Genomic DNA, 20,292 nt, shown 5'->3' on the forward strand with positions numbered 1-20,292 from the left:
ACCGACAGATAGAATTTTGTAGATGAACTAACGGTTGCTGAAACCTGCTACCGAAGCTTAGTAAGCAACCCTATGAGTAGCCTCAATGTTATTGCAGATGTATGCAATGTATATATGCAATGTTATTGCATATATATATAATGAAAGAAAGTATAAAAAACAGTTTGTGGTAACGAACTGTAGTAAGGAGCGACCCGGCTCAATAGTAACCAAAACTCTAAAAAACTGAATTTTGATATCAATAGCTACATCAAAAGAATCGCATTTTAGTGCTGATTTTAAATATATAAGTTTCATCAAGTTTAGTCTTACCTATTAAAAGTTACGAGCCTGAGAATATTTGCCTTATTTAAGAAAATAGGGGGAAACACCCCCTAAAAGTCATAGAATCTTAACGAAAATGACACCATCAGAGTCAACGTATCAGAGAACCCTACTGTAGAAGTTTCAAGCTCTTATCTACAAAAATGTGGAACTTTGTATTAAACAACACTTTTGCGCTGGAGAAAACCGATAAGGGTTTGCGGTCGCACGAAAGTCCACGTAACTACTTACCTATTAACTCTACGATTCACTTAATCCTCAAAAATTTAATTTAAAATATTATAAGTAAGCCAAAAATAAATCAACTATAACCTATACATATATATATATATATATATATATATATATATATATATATATATATATATATATATATATATATATCTATATATATAAAAATAAGTTGTCTGTCTGTGGATCTGTGGATCAGGTGACGTCATGTTTCTGTGTCGGCTGACGTCATGAAATTAGTTGTCGTCATTTTTGCTTTGACGGTGACGTCATTCAAGATATTTAAGACATATGTTCACGTAGAAATCTATTAATGTTTAAGTTTACAATGACTGATGAACTTACCATGGCAAAAGTCGATGAAGATGCTCAAAGTGTCTATGCCAAAAAACTTGCTGCTGATAGAGAAATTCAGAAAAGAAAGCGTGCCGAGGAACTACCAGAGCAACGCGAAAGCAGACTTGCTGCTAAAAGAGAAAGTGAAAAAAGAAGGCGTGCCGAGGAATCAAAAGAACAGCAAGGAAACAGGCTTGAGGCTGATAGAGAAAGAAAGAACAGAAAGCGTGTCAAAAATCAGAAAATACAACTCATGTTTCCAAATGATGTCGTTTGGAGCCCAAATCGAAAATCCAGATCAATTTATGTCTACTTTCAAAGTAAAAGGGCAAATTTATCATAGAGCAGGGTCCCTTCTACCATTCTCAGGCGAGAATCATAAATTTTTACAATTGTACTTCATCATATAATTCGTGATAGAAATTCTGAATTTAATGCACGTTGCGAAATTTCTCCCAACGTTGAAAGGACAATCGTTTCCCAATTGCAACATCTTTTCCACGAAAATAATAATTTAGTGCGTCTGTTCAAAACAGCCATCGATTTGATGCCTACTGATACGCATAAAATTGTTATTTCCGCTGACAAAACGCCTCCTGGCCAACATGTGCGTAGATACAATGCTCCAACTATCGACGAAGTGGCAATCGTTATGGTCGGTGATCAGTTTTTACCTCGAGATATTATTCTTCATAAGCGAAACGCTCAGTTGTTAAGAATTGCTGAAACTCATCGATGCTACGATGCCCTACAATATCCTATCATTTTTTTGGGATGGAGCCGACGGCTATCACTTTAATATTAAATTGATGAATCCAGCCACTAACAAAGAAATGAATAAGAAATGCAGTGCAATGCATTATTATTCCTATAGACTAATGATTCGGCAGGATGAAGAAAATTATATTTTAAAATGCCGTGAATTGTTTCACCAATTCGTCGTTGATATGTATGCTAAAATTGAATCAGAACGTTTGCTATATATCCGCCTGAATCAGACCAAGCTCCGCTCTGAACAATACATTCATTTGCGAGATGCAGTTATAAATGACGGTAATACCACAAACGTTGGAAGATTAACAATTTTACCTTCGTCATATGCTGGCAGTCCCCGTCATATGCATGAATATGCTCAAGATGCTATTGCGTATGTTCGTCTCTATGGTCGTCCAGATTTACTTATTACATTTACATGTAATCAATCTTGGGACGAGATACTGCAGCTTTTACTTCAAGGACAATCGGCGGCTCATAGGCATGACATTACGGCCCGTGTCTTCCGGCAAAAGTTGAAATCACTGATAAACTACATTGTAAAACTTGAAGTGTTTGGGTCAGTGCGATGCTGGATGTACTCAGTGGAATGGCAAAAACGAGGTTTGCCACACGCACATATACTAACCTGTCTACATAAAAAAATTACTTCGAACGAAATTGATGATGTGATTTCCGCTGAAATACCTGATAAAAATGTCCCAGCTGTTGTTCACTTAGCGGTACATTTACAGAATGGTCAACGTGTTTATTTCACGGAAACCAACGTGCAACAAAGAGTCCTGAATCCACCGGATACAACATTAACAGCTTTTTTTTCGCTTTGCAAAAATGATTCTTTTGCAAAAAAACTGCTGTATACTGAAGTGCCTTCGTATTACACGTGGAATACTAAAAATAAAGTATTTGAACGTCGAAAACAGGGTAAGTCAGTCGACGGCCAACCTACCATCTTCAAAGATACCACGATAGGAAGACTCTACACCGTTCACCCCAATCAACATAAATGCTTCTTTCTACGCCTGCTTTTGGTGAATGTACCCGGTCCGACATCCTTTGCGTATTTGAGGACTGTAAATGGTACTATACATGACACTTACCGTAGTGCATGCCAAGCTCTGAATTTATTGGAGAATGACCAACACTGGGATAACTGCATCAATGACGCGTGCGAAACGTCAACCCCAAGTCAAATTCGTGCATTGTTTGGCATCATTTTAACAACTTGCTCTCCATCAGCTCCTACAGAGTTATGGGAAAAATATAAGTCAAAAATGTCCGAAGATATACTCCATCGAAAACAGTTAGAGACGTCAGATATGACTTTTGATTTTACATCAGAAATTTATAACTACACTTTAGTTGTTATAGAAGGTTTGTGCGTACGTATGGCAAACAAACCTCTTCAGGATTTGGGAATGCCTTCACCTAACCGTATCGCTGCTGTTTCGACATGTGCAGAATTGGATCGTGAACAAAGTTACAGTACGAGTGATCTATTGTCGTATGTACAAAATAACATTTCCAAGTTAACGTCGGAACAAAAAGACATTTACAAACCAAGATTACACCAAAAAAAAGAGTTCATGTACATCCTGAACATACCTACTGATTATTCTAACAGCTTTGACTCGTAGAACTTGCACTCTTCTATAGTTGCATAAGAAGGTACTGTTCCATAGGAGACAACCGTAGGAGACATATGGATAAACCAACGAATTACATACAGTTAGAAGTAATCTTTGAGGGAGAAAGTGCTGCAGATGTCGAAGTATGCCTACCCCGCAGGCAATTTTTGATGAAATTAGGTCACTGTAACATTTCGATGCAAGATGGCAATCAAGGAAGGTAGCGCAGATGGTCAACTTGCCGAACTGGATTACAACACAAAGTTACCTGGCCAGACACACAAACTCTAGAGAACGTCATCCAAAATGTTTTGCCAACATTTACACATAATAGATTTAATGAAGTGAAAATCTCCAACCTTTCCAATCCGAGACTCACTTTTTCACCAAGTCCTTCAGAGATGAGGCAAACACAGTTAAAACGCAATCATCAGCAAACGAAATAAGACACACATCTTTCAAATAAAGACGCTTGATATCAACATAGGTGAGATAAAATAGCTGACCTAATACTGATCCTGATGCTTCACATGTCACTGGAAATGCAGCTGAGCACACATCATTCAGTGCTACTTTGAGGGATCTCCCTGTGAGACAACTTTCAAACCAATTTAAGCACTTTCTGCGGACACCTAATGACTCTATCCGACTTAAATCAACTGATTAAAAATCAACTGTACCGAATGCTTTTAGAATATCTTTAAATATAGACAAAGGTGTTCCACCTCTGTCAATACCTCTGTTAACTGATTCCATAAGTTGTTGCATTAGCCTGTTAGAAACTATCTAGACGCTTATGAACAACTTTTTCTAATAATTTCAACCATGGAAAGATCGAATTCGGTCTCCAATTATGAATTTTCGTTTTTGAAGGGGTATCACTTTTGTAACTTTTAGCTGATCAGGAAAAATGTCCTTTTCAAATGACAGGTTTATAGTTAAAAGCAGACATGGTAAAACATAATGCATTTTTACCTGAAACACTGAAAGAGATAAGCTGTCAACTCCCGTAGAATTTGATTTCAGAGATTTTAATATTTTAAACAGTTCTTCACTTGTACACGGAATAAAGACTAATTCAGAACACTCACCTCTATTATTACATACGGTTTGATTCTATTAGATTATTTTTAAATTTAATTCAATTCAATTTTATCTGTTGTTTCTAAGGATTCACAACTACAATTTCATTACAAAAAAAGCGTTTGGATACTGCCCCCTTTCCTAACTGTAAAAGTTTAAAGCCTATTGCGTCATTCGCACTTCACTGAAAATGAATTATATTACAAATGTTTTCTTTTTCCAGTTTTTATATATATATATATATATATATATATATATATATATATATATATATATATATATATATATATATATATATATATATATATATATATGGAAATAATATGGATATGAATGAATATGGAAACAAAAACTACATTAAAATAGAATTTTGTATTGATGATCTTTTGACAATGAGAAAGGTTCAGTCTGGTTTTGTTTGTAGTTTCCAAGACTGTTTAAAACAGTCAGTTTTCTTTAAAGCACCAATGACGCAGTAGGTTTTAGACTCTTAGAATGAGAGAAGGAGGCTACGCCCAAACTCTTGTTTGTAGTTGTTTTTCTTCCTTTCAAGCTTTATTTGCACATTCAATTAAAGTTTAACTCGTTTTAATTAGTTTAATTGAATTAAATTTTTAAAGGTTTAATGCAAATCAATTCTGCTTAACATTTTTTTCGATCATAAAACAATATGAACAAGAAAAACAAATTAATATCGTTTATATATTTTTTTCCATTACGCACTTGTAACAGTTCAACGTTAATAATGGTAAATTTTTGCTAGTTGCATATTAATGATCTCACTGCGAAAATGATTTAAATAATTTTCCTAAATACCAATGATAACTGGATTTGTTGGACAGATCCTTTTTCCATATCCTTACCCAATCATTTATTCCACATCATTACCATTCTTTATGGCAACCTGAAATTGTCTTAAAGGTTTTTCAAATGATACATTATTGTACTTGGGCGCCTGCAGTTTGCCACGCCTAAGCAATAATGTGTTGCAGGCTAGTGCCATAAATTCTGTAATTTATGGCTTTTGATTGTTCAATTCCTGTGTGCTGTCCCTGAGTCTTCATTTTACCGCTTTATTCACTTACACTTTTTCATTTACCAGTTTTATTTATTTTTCTTTAGTTATTTCCAAACCTAAGAAATAAATTACGTAATCTTCAAAAGCCATATCACCACCTGTCTTATTTAAAAGGTACAAGGCTTATGCCAGGCTTTTCTATTTTTAGCGATAATTCTTAATAAGGCACCGTCATAAGGAAAAGATAAGTTGAATAATATTTGCTAGTTTTTATCTCAACTGTCCAGTCAAAGCATTATACAGTATTATGGTCCACGTTTTTCTACCGTGCTCCTTCTCATCGAGAATTCGGCAAAATATTTGCCTTCTAATGCAAAAATATGTAAACTAGATTGATGCGACCGGGCTTTTAAATTTATCGAATTCAAAACTTAGAATATTGCCTTAACAGGCATAAGATATATAAATGAATAACCGCAAACATTCTGTAATGTACACTTTATTCAGTCTCTTCAACGTACCCAGTTAAAACCAAACACTTAAGCTTTTGGAATTGTTGAACATGTTTATTATTTTAATTAAATAAAAAAAAAAATATTTTCAACTGAAAGTAAGAAGAGCCTCCAGCGTGTAAAATTGGCTGCCCTTTCCCCAATCCTCGCTCAAGGTTCCTTAAAAATACTTCAAATTAAAATCCAGCGGACCATTTGTTTGAACAGTTATTCCAAAAGAAGTGCGACAAAACATCAAAATCCTCTTCATCTTGTTGGAAAATAAAGTTCCAAAAATTTGTATCTTTCTCAATAACGAATACGACGTTTACGCAATGAACGAATTTTCTAACTTACAGCCCTTGTCCTGAGGACTGTGGGGATGTTGGCATCCCAAAAGCGTAATTTTTGGACCTTTCAATAATACTGAACAAAATAGCTCTCTTAAAATTTCGATTGGATTTTATTTGGGATATAATATGCTCGGGGAGGGGGGGGGCTGATTACCCTCCGTTCACTTTTGTAACGTCCAAGTCCAATCAAATGACCTCCATCCGATCCAAAGTTTATACAACCATTCCATAAAAACTACATATGCCCCGGGGAATAACTTATAACCCTTTCTAATGGGCTCTGGGGGATTGTCTCCACCCTAAAGAAATTGTTCTATGATTTTTTGGCTATTGGTAACAAAATGGCTATCTCACAGTTTTAATTGAATGCATTTCGAGAAAAGAGAATGTCGGGGAGGGTGGGGTGGGTAATTGCTCTCTATCATGTTTGACTCTTAAAAGGGCACTAAAACTATACATTTTCAATCAAATGAGCCTCTTTTAAAGTTCATACGACCACATCTTCCATACAAACATGGGGCATAACTTACAACCCTTACCCCCAGACTCTGGAGGATTTGTCAGCCCTGAAGGCTTTTTTATATGATCTTTGAATTATTTTTGAACAAATGCTTTTCAAAAAATCTCTATCGGATTCATATGGAGAAAAAATACATAGAGGGGGGGGGGTGGCTACGTAAGGTAATTTTGACTCTTAAAAGGTTCACTAGAACATCTTATTTCTAATCCATTGAGTCCCCCTCCGGAGTTTCTACGACCATACTTTTTATAAAATTTTTATATGCCCGGGCAACACAACTTACAACCCTTGCGCTGAGGATTTTAGGGGGGGGGGGAAGATCAAAGATATAATTTTCCACACCTTTTAACTACGCTGTACAAAATGTACATTATCATAAAATTTTAATTAAATATGTCTCGGGAAATTAAGGGCGTGGGGAGGGATTGTTGCTCTCCAATCACATATGACTATTAAAAAAGCATTAGCCATTTTAAATTTCAATCGAATAAGACTTTTTCGAAGGTTCTACGACAACAAACGGCCATGTCAAAATTTCTATCAGATTCATTTTCGGAAAATACGAGGTGTGGGGGAGATATTCGTCCCCCGATTACTTTGAATCTAAAAAGAGCACTAGAACTTCTTATTACCAGTCCAAATAGCCCTCTTCAAAGTCTATTCGTCCTTTCTATAAAAACTTATATACCTCAGGGGAATAACTTATGACCCTCACCCTGAGGGCTGTGGGGGCTCAAAATCTCAAAATTTTGATTGGATGTGAATGGGGAAATATTGGGAGTGGGAGAGAAGTTGGCTGCCCTTCAATCACTTCTGACTATTAAAAAGGGCACTAGCCCTTTCAGTTTCTATCCAAAAGAGCCATACTTGAATGTTCTGTGACAACATCTTTATTAAATATAAAAAAGCCAAATCCTCTAAATCTCTCGACAGGCTAGAGCGTTGTTTGCTTTTCATTGAAGATTAAATGAAAAATAAGTCCTTTCAATTGAAAGTAAGGAGCAACACTAAAACTTAAAACCAACAAAAAAGAAGTTATGTATATAATACGGACTGCCCTTTTTTCAAGCCCTCGCTCTTCGTGCTAAAGTTGCATACTACTTTAAAAAAAATTTGACTCTAATTCAAAGGCCCTTCCGTTTTATGAGTTGTTCTTAGGGAACTGGGTTACAAAATCACACTTTAATTTTAAGAACGAGTTATTGAAGGGATGGCTACCTCCCGCAAATACAGAATATTTTTTGTTTCTTGATTCTGTTTGTTTATTAATAAGTTTGTTAAAAACTTATCATTTTATCTGATTTCTGATCCTTGATTGATCACTTTAATGTATGTTGGTTTTTGGATTCCATATATTAACTCATAGCAGTCAGTAGCCTTTATCCTTTTGTTTGGTGTAACTACTCATTTTAAAATTTTTTGTTTCTGGTTTCATTTATGTATTCACACTGATTTCCCTTTTTTATTACTAAATTTGCGGTTTCAGGTATAATTCAATATTTGATTTTAAATTACAATAAATAACATAAACTATAGTAAATAGCCGAGCCAAACTCGAACCGAGCAAAAATCAACATGATTTGGGCTGATAACCCGCATATCTTCTCCAGACTATAACATAATTTGCACTTTACTGAAACAACATACGTTTTAAATATTTTCACTTTAAAAAAAAATAAACAAAAATGTCAAAACTTTAACGATTTAATATCAGTATTTAAATTAAACTGATAGTACACGGTCATTTTTTTTCCCTTTTTCAGTAAACCGCAAATTATGTTTGGTCTTGAGAAGCCATGCGGGTTATCAGTTCTGCTCCTGTTAATTTTCGTTTGTTTTGAGTTTGATTTGGCTGCTTATTGTAATTTCTGTTGGTTCTTAGTTTCATTTATTTTTTGATACTGATTTGTGGTAGTTTTACCTTTGGAAGATAATTTAACTTTATTGCTGCTCATTTTTAATATTTATAAGAAGATTTTCTTCTAATATGTTTTCTGTCATCACAATTCTATTTGCTAGTTTTAATAAATGTCAAAACCGGTGTCTCTTCATCTATAGTTCATTACACACGTCTGTTTTTTTTTTGAAAACTTCAATAAAAAAAGGAAATCCAATGTTTTAAACATATGGCTTTCTATGGATATTCTCTTGACGCTATTTTTTTTCGAATACTATTTTGTAATTTTAAGAATTAATCTAAAAATTTTTTCACAAGATTTTTTTCAGAGCTCTTATCTCAAGCTGAATGCTTTTATTTCTCATAATATCGAAAAAAAAAACACCGTCATAACCAAGATTACTGAAAAAAAACTACGAATGGTGTTGAATACTTAGTTCAACACTACCATTGACATTCTCTGAAAGCTTAAATTGAATGCACTTGGTCTTTTTGAACAGCGAAGGTTAAATATACCACTTTCCAAATAACCAATACTATATGTCAATAATTGGCAAATTGCATAACTTACAGCCTGTTGATCTGTGGGCTTTGGGAGGTGGACAACCCCAAAATACCCGGAGATATAGCTCCTGGATGTCTAAAACATGCCTAATAATTTGTTATTTTAAACTTTTTATTGAGCTTTATAGCAGTAGTCGTAGTAGCAGCAGCAGCAGTAGGAATAGTAAAAGCAGTAGAAGTAATACCAGGAGGATGCAATATTGCCTTTTGGTTATTTCAACCTCCCGCACAACAAGCCCTGTAAGTATCAAATTCGCATAAAAAACCGTTCCTAAGATATTTCTGATTCGCCCTTTTGACAACCTGCCTCCAACTGGCACATTGTGGTTCAGTTCAATTTACCCCCTCAATATTCCCAGACAATTTTATTTTCATACCCAAAGCCATAGTTGTAATAGGAGTCATAGTGGTAGTTGTAAGAGTACCAGCAGAACTAGTTGTAAGGCCAGTAGTATTAACAGTAAATCACTAGTTATGGTAGCAGCAGTAACGTTGACACATTGCCTTTTGGTTGGTTGAATCAAACCCCTCATCAAGCCTTGAAAGGTTCAACTTAATAGAATCAGTCGTTGCTATGATACGGCTAATATATTCTTTTAAAAACCTATTTGTTCATAGGGTGTTTGAATTAGTTCTAATTCCTCTCGCCCCTTCCTTAAATTTTTATCTTATTACTCTCACCGTTAGTAGTAATTACAATGGAAATAATTACAGAGCAGCAATAGCAACGTTAAAAGTATTAATAGTAGCCTGCATATATAATCTTTTCATTTATAGATCATCCCATTGAAGCATTTTCATATATTTACAGTTTACTACCCTAATCCGTTCCTGAGTAACGTCCTTTTGGAAATCTGAATGCCCATGATGTGTTTTGACTTAGTTCAAACCTTCCCTTGGCCTTAAAAGTACTAATATCATAGTAATAATTGTAGTAGCATGAGAAGTATTACCAGTAATAGTGTTGTCTTAGTAAACGTAGCAGCATCAGTATTTATAGCAGTGTAGTATGCATATGTTGTCTTTTCTTTAGCTGAACATTCCCCTCATGATGCCCTGGAAGTTTAAACTTGATACGGTATGCTGTTCTTTGCATATTGGGCATGCGCCATTTTGACAATTTGTGTGCACGAAATACATTTTGATGTAGTTCAGCTTTCCCCTCAACATTTCCTCAAATCTCCATTTAAATATCCTTAGCCCTGGTAATACTCACTAAAGAAGTAGTAGTTGTAGTGGTAGCAGTGGTAGTAGTAGCAGTAATGGTAGTAGTTGCAGTAGTAGTAGTATTAGTAGCGTGCAAATGCTGTCTTTTTAGTCAATTGATTTCTTCATTTCTTGATTTCATCATTTCTTGAACTTTCCAAATTAATACACTCAGTCATTCCTGAGTTACACCTTTTTGACTACCCGTGTGCACATAACGTGTATTGGTTTGGTTAGACACTCCCTTCCATATTCTCTGAAGGCGTCAACCGAGCCTCTTCGTCTTTTAAACACAAGAGGTTAAACATGACCATTTCTTGCCCTAAACCACAAACAATGGGGGAATTCCATAGATTACAGCCCTTGCCCTTGAATGCGTTTGGTGAATTGATGGGCTTGGGAGGGGCCTGGTTAACCTCCAATCACTTTTGAGTCTTTCAAAAGGCACTAAAACTTTCAATTTCCAATCAAATGAGCTCCTTCCATAGTTTCTACGACAACTTCTTGTATATGAATTATCTTGGTGAAAAAGTAACTCAATAGTACATTGTACCAACATTGCTCTTTATTTAGACAGCACTGTTGCAGCACCTATTATATACTGGAGGATTTACAATTTTCAAAGAGTGACCTATATCTTCAGTCAATTGAAAAAAAATCATTATGGACTGACCCAACCCTGCTATAGCTGTCTATGACCACTAATTGAGCAAAACTACCCAAGAGGAATAAGTTTGAGAAAAGAGCGAACAGGCCATTCCTTTCCAGGAAAAACATTAAATAACTGAAGCAAAGATTATGGAGTTATTCGGTAAAACTGTAAACATTCAAGAAAGCTTAAATTAAATATTATTCAAAGATACGGAAATTCAGATTTTAAAGAAAAGTCAAATATGTTTTTATTAAACCTGAAATTTACTGTAAGTAAACCCACTATTTCTATATTAAAAAGTGTTTTATGGATTATAATAAAAGGCAATGTGCTAACCTAGTAAGCTGAACACCGAGTAGTTCAAAAACATATTTTCTAATAGACATGTTTTGTTGTTTTTGGCCAGTTGGTTGCTCTACCTTTGCCCAAATGTTAAAGAAAAGTAAAAAACAAAAATGGGTAAAAAATAAACATAACTAGTAATTATTAGATTTATATAATTACCTATTTCTAAATCTAATGCTCAATAGGGACCTCCCCCAAGCAACTCAGATTGTCCCAACATGGCAGATAGGGGAACGCTCAATAGATATATGAGTTACTTCCATAAAAGGCACAGACCGAGGAGAAACCTTGACACTGGCGGTCCATAATGAAAACTATGGCGCCCTTTTCTTTTGGGGCATAAATATAGGCAGTGGTGGAAGAAGGCCACTCAAATTTACATTCAGAAGTGTCCACCGTCGTGCCCACATGTCCCGTGATTTATATTCGAATGGGATTTGATTCTTTTCGGCTTGGTCTGTTCTGGCGGGCGATTTCGGGCTGAAAAACCTCTTCTTAGTTAATTTTTCTACTAAGGGCTGCCTTCCCGTAGTAGCACAATATTTGGAGGCATGAATATATAACAAGTCAGAGATAACTGGCTTAAGATTGTTTAAGCAGGGTTTAGACTCTTGTTTGTCACCAAGTGCTGAAAACCATGTTGTGACAAAGATGGTTCCTGGATTGTAAAAGGCCTCCATTCATACTGGAGGGCCAAGAGACTTCTTGCTATCTGGTTCTAATCCAGCTTGAGCGTTTCAGTGTAGACTTGAGAAGATGTGTTGGTCAACATCCTGCACTGGTTTCCTGGACCATTGCTTTTTCTGAGGTCATATTGACTTCAATGATTAAAAAAAAAATATGAAAATTGTAACTTGGAATATTACAACATTAAAAAATAACTATCGACATTTTGAGTAACGAATTCAGACGTTTCGAACTGGACTTATTAGGAGTTTCATAAACTCATATCCCAGGGGGGGGGGGTAGGAAGCCTGAAATTAGGTGATCTAGAAGTTATTTAATCAGGCAGGAAGGATGGGATGCATAGACAGTGAGTAGGGCTCGTGATGAATAAGGACACTGCTAAGTCTTGTCTAGGCTGGGTAGGTAGTAATAATAGAATACTAATCGCTCATTTTATGACTAATAAGTGCAGGGTGTAAGTCATAGCAGTATATGCTCCTGTAGGACTGACTGGCGGAAGTAGTATTGACTCAGATGAAAAATACTTACAGTCAAAGGAACAAATGGACAGGGTACCAGCTAGAAATATGGTGTTTGTATTAGAAGATTTTAACACCTAAGTCGGTAGAAATAAGAATAGATGGTATCTTAGCCTAGGTAAATTTGATGTACGAAAGGAACGCAACAATGACAACAGAGTGGTGCAGTTTTGTAGGTATAACAATCTAGTTATAACCTATACAGTATTTGGCAATAAAATAGCCCACAAGTTAACATAGTGTCCCTATGATAGTAAGACAGCTAAACCTTTGATTATTGTATTGTAAAATGGAGACTAGAAGGATCATTACAAGAAACGAGGTTAAGTAGGAGTGCTGTTATTTACGTCAAAAGTAAAGATCACTATCTAGTAGTGTGTAGGGTCAATTTAAAGCTGCATTACCGGAAGGGTAGCTACCTTCTGGTGTTGGTAGAATTCAAGTTATGATATTGGTAGAATCCAGGATGATAATTTGACATAAACTTTCTAAGAACAGTTAAATACTAAACTTAAGAGTTTAAAATTTGACAATATAGAAGATGGATGGAATAATTTTTGGAAAATAGCTCGTGAGTTTGCTGAAGGTTTCTTAAGGAAGAAATTAGGACACAGCTAGAAATCTTAGTGAAAAGGCTTTATGTTTAATAGAGAGGAAAATCGGCTTGCAGAAGAATAATCTGAGTGATAGATCATATGAAAGTAAGAGAAATGCAATGAAAGCGGAGAAAGCATTAAAATATAATTTAAGGAGGTGTTAAGTGCAAACCATGAATAAAATTGCCAAGGATCTGGAAGATGTAGCTATATGGCATAACATTAAAAAAGGTATACCCTGGAACAGGGTGTACCATAGTAGGGTATAACATACCCAATAGGCATGTTAATAAATTGAGAGGGATTTGTCTGTGTGGACTTGTCCTAGATTAAGACAGGAAAGGGCCACAATTATCGAAAAGTGCTAATAATTAAAAAGAGACTAATTTAACTAATTTACTAAATACCCCTCTGTCGTTTACACAGTGTGTTTGTAGGTTTTGCCTAGTGGGTTAAATCATAATCAAAAAGCAGGGCAACAGCAAGACCATCTATGAAATGAAAGATCACACTTGTTGCTTTTATACAGTCTAACTCCTACAATAGGAAGAAGTAGAAGACAACAGTCCAACCACTTCTATTATAGTTTCCTCCATGCACAAAATAAAAGTGAGTAAATTAATCCTCGTGAATACTCCAACTTGTACTAAAATTAGATATTTGGAATCAGTATGATCATCAAATCCTGTTTGACATACGAGCATAATCTGCCGGATGGGTCATCCACTTTTAGAAATAACATACACCAGGTGGTGCGTTTCAAGCGTGGTGTAACTTTGCTATGTATTGCGGGCCTTTGCCCCGTGTTGCAACTGTTTGACCCATGTGGCATTCTTAGATGTACACCAGTTGGTAGATAGTGAGTGACCCATTGATACAACTCATTTACATGAACTACGCAATATTTTACGCGATTACTATCCCAGAAACCATGATGATGACTTTATTTCCTAGAACCATCCATGAGTTTTTGTAAGCTTTTTCTTTGTTTGTATTTCAATAATACATAATTCTTAGTAAACACCACAGCTCCAATTTCCCCATTTGAAATTAGCAAAGTTCATGTCATAATTTTCTGTTTTTAGCAATGGTTATAAAACTTGCACAACTATTAATAAAACTTGGTTGAGTATTGTTTGCTATTTATTATCTTAACCTTTGAAGATAATTAATTTGAAGTTAATGCATATACATAGTTTATCTGGAGTTTTCCCATTCCCAAGAAATAAGAAAAATACCGTATTTGCTTAACTTTGTGAGAAGCTAATTTGGGCTGATAGCCCATAGGAGCTTAAAAATTAGAGGCTTATAGAACTCACTTGTTAAAAAAAAATGTGTACAAATTAAATTATTTGTAACAACCAGTTAGGTAAGTTTTCTTGCCACAATTTTTTTTAGGATTATTCAGCCAGTTTTTGAAAAGATGCTGTTAATATTAAGCAGAATTATTTTAAACCAGTTGACAGTATACACATGGCTTTGACGGAATAGCTCCTTATGGAGATTAAATAAAAAAAACTAGTTTTTTTAGCTGAAAGTAAGGAGCGACATTAAAACTTAAAACGAACAGAAATTACTCCGTATATGAAATGAGTTGTCCCCTCCGCAATCCCTCGCTCTTTACGCTAAAGTTTGACTCTTTGCCACAATTTTACTTTTTAAAACAATTAAAAGCTTTAGCGTAAAGAGCGAGGGATTGTGGAGGGGACAACTCATTTCATATAAGGAGTAATTTCTGTTCGTTTTAAGTTTTAATGTCGCTCCTTACTTTCAGCTAAAAAAACTAGTTTTTTTTATTTAATTTCTGAACGTTTTTAAATTAATGCATGTTTGGTTTTGGCTCTCCGCACACAAATTATTATAATGAAATTTGTATATTAATTCTTTTTTTGGCTAAATGGCTTTCTCTTAGTTTTGATCAGACGATTTTGAGAAATAAGGGGTGGAGAAGGAGGCCTAGTTGCCCTCGAATTTTTCGGTTACTTAAAAAGGCAACTAGAACTTTTAATTTTTAACGAACGTTTTTATTAGTAAAAAATATACGTAACTTAAGAATTAACTTACGTAACAAACTTTCATAATCTTACATTTTTATTATGTATACGAGGGGGTTTGTACCCTCGTTAATACCTCGCTCTTCACACTAAATCGTAAGTTTTGTCCCAATTCTTTAAGAATGACCCCTGAATCAGAAAGGCCGTAGAATAAATAGTTGAAATTACTAAAAATACTTTAGCATAAAGAGCAAGGTATTTATCTCCTCCTAAATACCTCGCTCTTTATGCTAAAGTATTTTTAGAACCCCTCATATGCGTAATAATCTCTGTTCGTTTTAAGTTTCAATGCTACTTCTTCCTTTAATTTGAAAAAACGTTTTCATGATTATTTTTCATTGTTTTCTTATAGTAATGCTAGAGAATCCTGCGCCCTTGTCATTGAATTTTTCTTCCCCATGACAGAGTCCTCCAAGGAAAGATCCTCCAACATAGCCTCCTCTCTTCAGCCCCACCCCCAAACAAAATAAAATCCCCCTGAAAACGTCTGTACACTTCCCAATAACCATTACTATATGTAAACACTGGTCAAAGTTTGTAACTTGCAGCCCTTCCCCCAGGGATTGTGGGGGAGTAAATAATCCCCAAAGACATAGTTATTATGGTTTTCGACTATGCTGAACAAAATGGCTATCTCAAAATTTTGATCTGTTGACTTTGGGAAAAACATGAGCGTGGGAGGGGGCCTAGATGCCCTCCAATTTTTTTCGTCACTTAAAAAGGGCACTAGAACTTTTCATTTCCGTTAGAATGAGCCATCCTGCGACATTCTAGGACCACTTGGTCGATACGATGACCCCTGGGGAAAAGAAAAAAAAAAAAAAACAAAAAAAAAACAAACAAATAAACACGCATCCGTGATTTGCCTTTTGGCAAAAAATTCAAAATTCCACATTTTTGTAGATAGGAGCTTGAAACTCCTACAGTAGGGTTTTCTGATACGCTGAATCGGATGGTGTCATTTTCGTTAAGATCCTATGACTTTTAGGGGGTATTTCCCCCTATTTCCCTAAATAAGGCAAATTTTCTCAGGCTCCTAACTTTTGATGGGTAAGACTAAACTTGATGAAACTTATATATTTAAAATCAGCATAAAAATGCGATTCTTTTGATGTAGCTATTGATATCAAAATTCAATTTTTTAGAGTTTTGGTTACTATTGAGCCGGGTCGCTCCTTACTACAGTTCGTTACCACGAACTGTTTGATCATTCCAGATGAATATGCAGCGTAAGGAAAAAAAAGTCAATACTCCTTCCTATGAGCTTAGCACTCGAATAATCAATGCAACCTATGCCTACGCTTTCGTCTTTCCACCTTAGTAAAGGGTAGCACAAGAAAAGAAAGCTGTTCAGCAGAGATTTGGTCGGTATTCATATAGAAAACAGTTGCCAACGCAAAATTAATTCTTATTTTCAAAGTTGGCAGTTAGGGATAATCCTTTAGAGTAGTAACATCCTCTGCTTCGTGACGTACCCAAGAGTAAATAGCTTTTTTTAGGCGTAAAATGAGAATTAAGGTCTGAACTGCAATCAGATCAAAAAAAGTTCTATTTTTCAATTTTTCAGAAGCCAATTTTAGCTTCAATTCGAATTTTTCAATTGAAAATTCTCCCAGGCACCACTGGTGGGGTATACACCCACGTTGGGAATAACGGGTCTAGACGAAACCAGAGTTTTGTTTGTTGGCAACGCATAAGCTTGGAACCCGTGTCGTGTCGCAAAAAGGGAAGATTTCTATCGTTATCGAAGTTTCATTATCTTAAACGAAGAAAAAAAATTGAATCTTGTCGGGCAATAAATTTATGATCCTTATAAACAGCTTCCTAAGCCGGCGTTCAGGCTTGATATTTTTTCTAAGAGATAAGTACTCCTTTCAAACAGTTCGTGGTAACGAACTGTAGTAAGGAGCGACCTGGCTCAATAGTAACCAAAACTAAAAAAGATGGAATTTGATACCAATAGTTACATAAAAAGAATCACATTTTAATGCTGAATTTAAATATATAAGTTGCATCAAGTTTAGTCTTACTCATCAAAAGTTACAAGCCTTAGAAAATTTGCCTTATTTTTAAAAAAGGGGGGAACACCCCCTAAAATTCATAGAATCTTAACGAAAGTAACACCATCAGATTCAGAGTATCAGAGAACCCTATTATGCAAGTTTCAAGCTCCTATCTAGGTGGAATTTTGTATTTTTTGCCAGAAGGCAGATCGCGGATGCTGTTTATTTGTTTGTTTGTTTATTGTTTTTTTTCCGAGGGGTGATTGTATCGATCCAGTGGTCCTATAATGTTGCAAAAGGGTTCATTCTAACGGAAATGAAAAGTTCTAGTGCACTTTTAAGTGACCAAAAAATTGGAGGGCACCTAGGCCCCTCCCACGCTAATTATTTTCCCAAAGTCAACGGATCAAAATTCTGAGATAGCCATTTTATTCAACGTAGTCGAAAAACCTTATAACTATGCCTTTTTGGACCAATTACTCCCCCAAAGTCCCCGTGGGAGGGGCTACAAGTTACAAACTTTGACCAGTGCTTACATATAGTAATGGTTATTGGGAAGTGTACAAACGTTTTCAGGGGGATTTTTTGGCTGGGGGAGGGGTTGAGAAGAGGAGACTAAGTTAGGGGATATGTTTTGGGAACTTTCCATCGAGGAATTTGTCATGGGGAAAAAATTTCCATGAAGGGAGCGCAGGACTTTCTAGCATTATTTAAAAAAACACAATGAAAAAATAAATATGAAAAAGTTTTTTCAACTGGAAGTAAGAAGCAGCATTAAAACTTAAAACAAACAGAAATTATTACACATATGAGGGGCTCACCTCCTCCTAATACTTCGCTCTTTACGCTAAAGTATTTTTAGTAATTTCAACTATTTATTCTATGGCTTTTGTGATTCAGGGGTCATTCTTAGTGAATTGCGGCAAAATTTAAACTTTAGTGTAAAGAGCGAGGTACTGAAGAGGGGGTGAACCCCCTCATATATGTAATAAAAACATGAGAATGCAAAAGTTCGTTACGTAAGCTAATTTATAAGTTACGTATATCTTTTAAAAACACTAATAAAAACATTCGCAAAAAAATTAAAAGTTCTAGTTTCCTTTTAGAGTCAAAAAATTGGAGGGCAACTAGGCTTCCTCCCCCACTCCTTTTTTTCTCAAAATAATTCGATCAAAAGTTAAGAAAGCCATTTAGCCAAAAAAAGAAAAAAAATGCAAATTTGGTTTTAATTATATCAAAACATGCATTGATTCAAAAACGTTCTGAAATCAAATTTAAAAAAAAGTCATATCCGTTCCAAGTTTCTTGAAGTCACTCCCGAAGAACATCATTCAATTGACGAGCAAATAATTCCTTTCAAGGGGCAAAGCAACTTGAGACAACATCCGCCGAAAAAGCCGACGAAGTGGGGAATAAAAGTTTTCACAAAAGCTGGTGTGTCAGGTTTTTTACATGATTTTGAAATTTATCAAGGGAAGGGCACTCTTGGTGAAGATGACATAGAGCCAGATCTTGGAGTTGGAGGCAACATAGTTTTACCTCTGATAAGTACCTTGCCAGAGAAAATTAACTACAAGATTTATTTTGACAACTGGTTTTCAAGCTTGAGACTAATGAGTTTGCTCAAAATCAAGGGATTTCCTTGTATTGGTACGTTGAACAAAGCACGATTGAAGGGCTGCCCGCTCCCACAGATGGTGAAATGAAGAAACGAGAGAGAGGAACTTCAGATTACAGGACTGACATTCATTCCGGCGTTATTGTAGTGAAAGGGTTAGACAACAACACGGTTTGCTTGGCTTTGACGTATGCAGGAATAACACCACAGGATACGTGCAGACGCTGGAACGTCAAGGATAAATCCAGGGTTGAAGTTTCAAGGCCAGCCATTGTTTATGAGTACAACCGTCATATGGGTGGCGTAGATTTAGCGGACATGCTGGTGGAGATGTGCCGAACTCATCTTCGGACACGAAAATGGTATATGAGAATCTTCTGGTGGCTTATTGACACAGCAGTCTGCAATAGCTGGCTTCTTTCAGGTCAAAGCGCTGACATTAAGGAGAGACGAACTGATGATCTTGAGAACCTTCAGGTCTGAGGTTACTGCAGGGTTATATGCCTCGGCGCGTGTGATGGCCCAACAAAAACGTGGTTAACCATCCGCAGATGTCTAAGCAAGTCCCAGCCCCATTCGAAGTCGTAACCGAATCCGACCAGCAATATCTGCTCAAGCTGATAGACTTGATCACGGGCCAAAAAAGACTGACAAGCAGAGCCGCTGCAAAGAGTGCAAATCAGGATATACCACCTTTGAATGCGAAAATTGTGACCTTCCACTGTGCCTTACTGCCAAAAGCAATTGTTTTAAAGCCTTTCACACCAAGTGAAAGAGCCCCTTTTTTATATATTTGAGAGGCTAATGTTGTATTTTTACAACGTGGTCTAAAATTGACAATTTTGAATAAATCATGGAAAACAAAAGCTTTTTTGTCAATAGTCTGACCTAGAGATCACATGGGAAGCGTTGGAGATTTTTCCTGGTATTCATTCTTATAGTGGCCTGTCAAGGGTTAAGATGTGTATATTGGATAGAAGATTGAGCAGGGAACAATAAGAATGATGTAAGAAAATGAATTGCTGAAACTGATAGTATCCATTGTTGGAGCGATTTGACATAATCGATCCCTTTTCCTTGAGTGAAAAAAAAAAGAAAGATACAGATTATAGGCACCTTATGGAATTGAATTAAAAAAAACAAGTTTTTTTAAATGAAAGTAAGGAGCAACATTAAAACTTAAAACGAACAGAAACTACTCAGTATATGAAAGGGCTTTTTCTCCTCAACGCCCCACTCTTTACGCTAAAGTTTCTTACTGTTTTAAAAATAGAGTTAAGAGAAAGAGTTAAACTTTAGCGTAAAGAGGGAGGCCTTGAGGAGGAAAAGCCCCTTTCATATACTGAGTAATTTCTGTTCGTTTTAATTTTTAATGTTGCTCCTTACTTTCATTT

The 20,292-nt window shown here is 35.7% G+C and overlaps 1 protein-coding gene across 1 annotated transcript; it reads left to right on the top strand.

Moving 5' to 3' along the window:
- Window positions 1-12,471: 12,471 nt before the first annotated feature.
- Window positions 12,472-19,381, top strand: LOC136025553 (piggyBac transposable element-derived protein 3-like). Its single transcript, XM_065701582.1, has 2 exons — window positions 12,472-12,507; window positions 18,884-19,381. The coding sequence occupies exons 1-2, from the start codon at window positions 12,472-12,474 to the stop codon at window positions 19,379-19,381; spliced, it is 534 nt and encodes a 177-aa protein (XP_065557654.1).
- Window positions 19,382-20,292: the final 911 nt, after the last annotated feature.

Source organism: Artemia franciscana, chromosome 3 (genome assembly GCF_032884065.1).
Source record: "Artemia franciscana chromosome 3, ASM3288406v1, whole genome shotgun sequence".
NCBI classification, from domain to species: Eukaryota; Metazoa; Arthropoda; class Branchiopoda; order Anostraca; family Artemiidae; genus Artemia; species Artemia franciscana.

Excerpts from the sequence above, each read along its gene's own strand:
- LOC136025553 (XM_065701582.1), top strand. The coding sequence starts at position 12,472 with ATGAATAAGGACACTGCTAAGTCTTGTCTAGGCTGG. Across the intron at positions 12,508-18,883 it reads CTAAGTCTTGTCTAGGCTGG|CTTGAGACTAATGAGTTTGC; the intron begins GTAGGTAGTAAT and ends CTGGTTTTCAAG.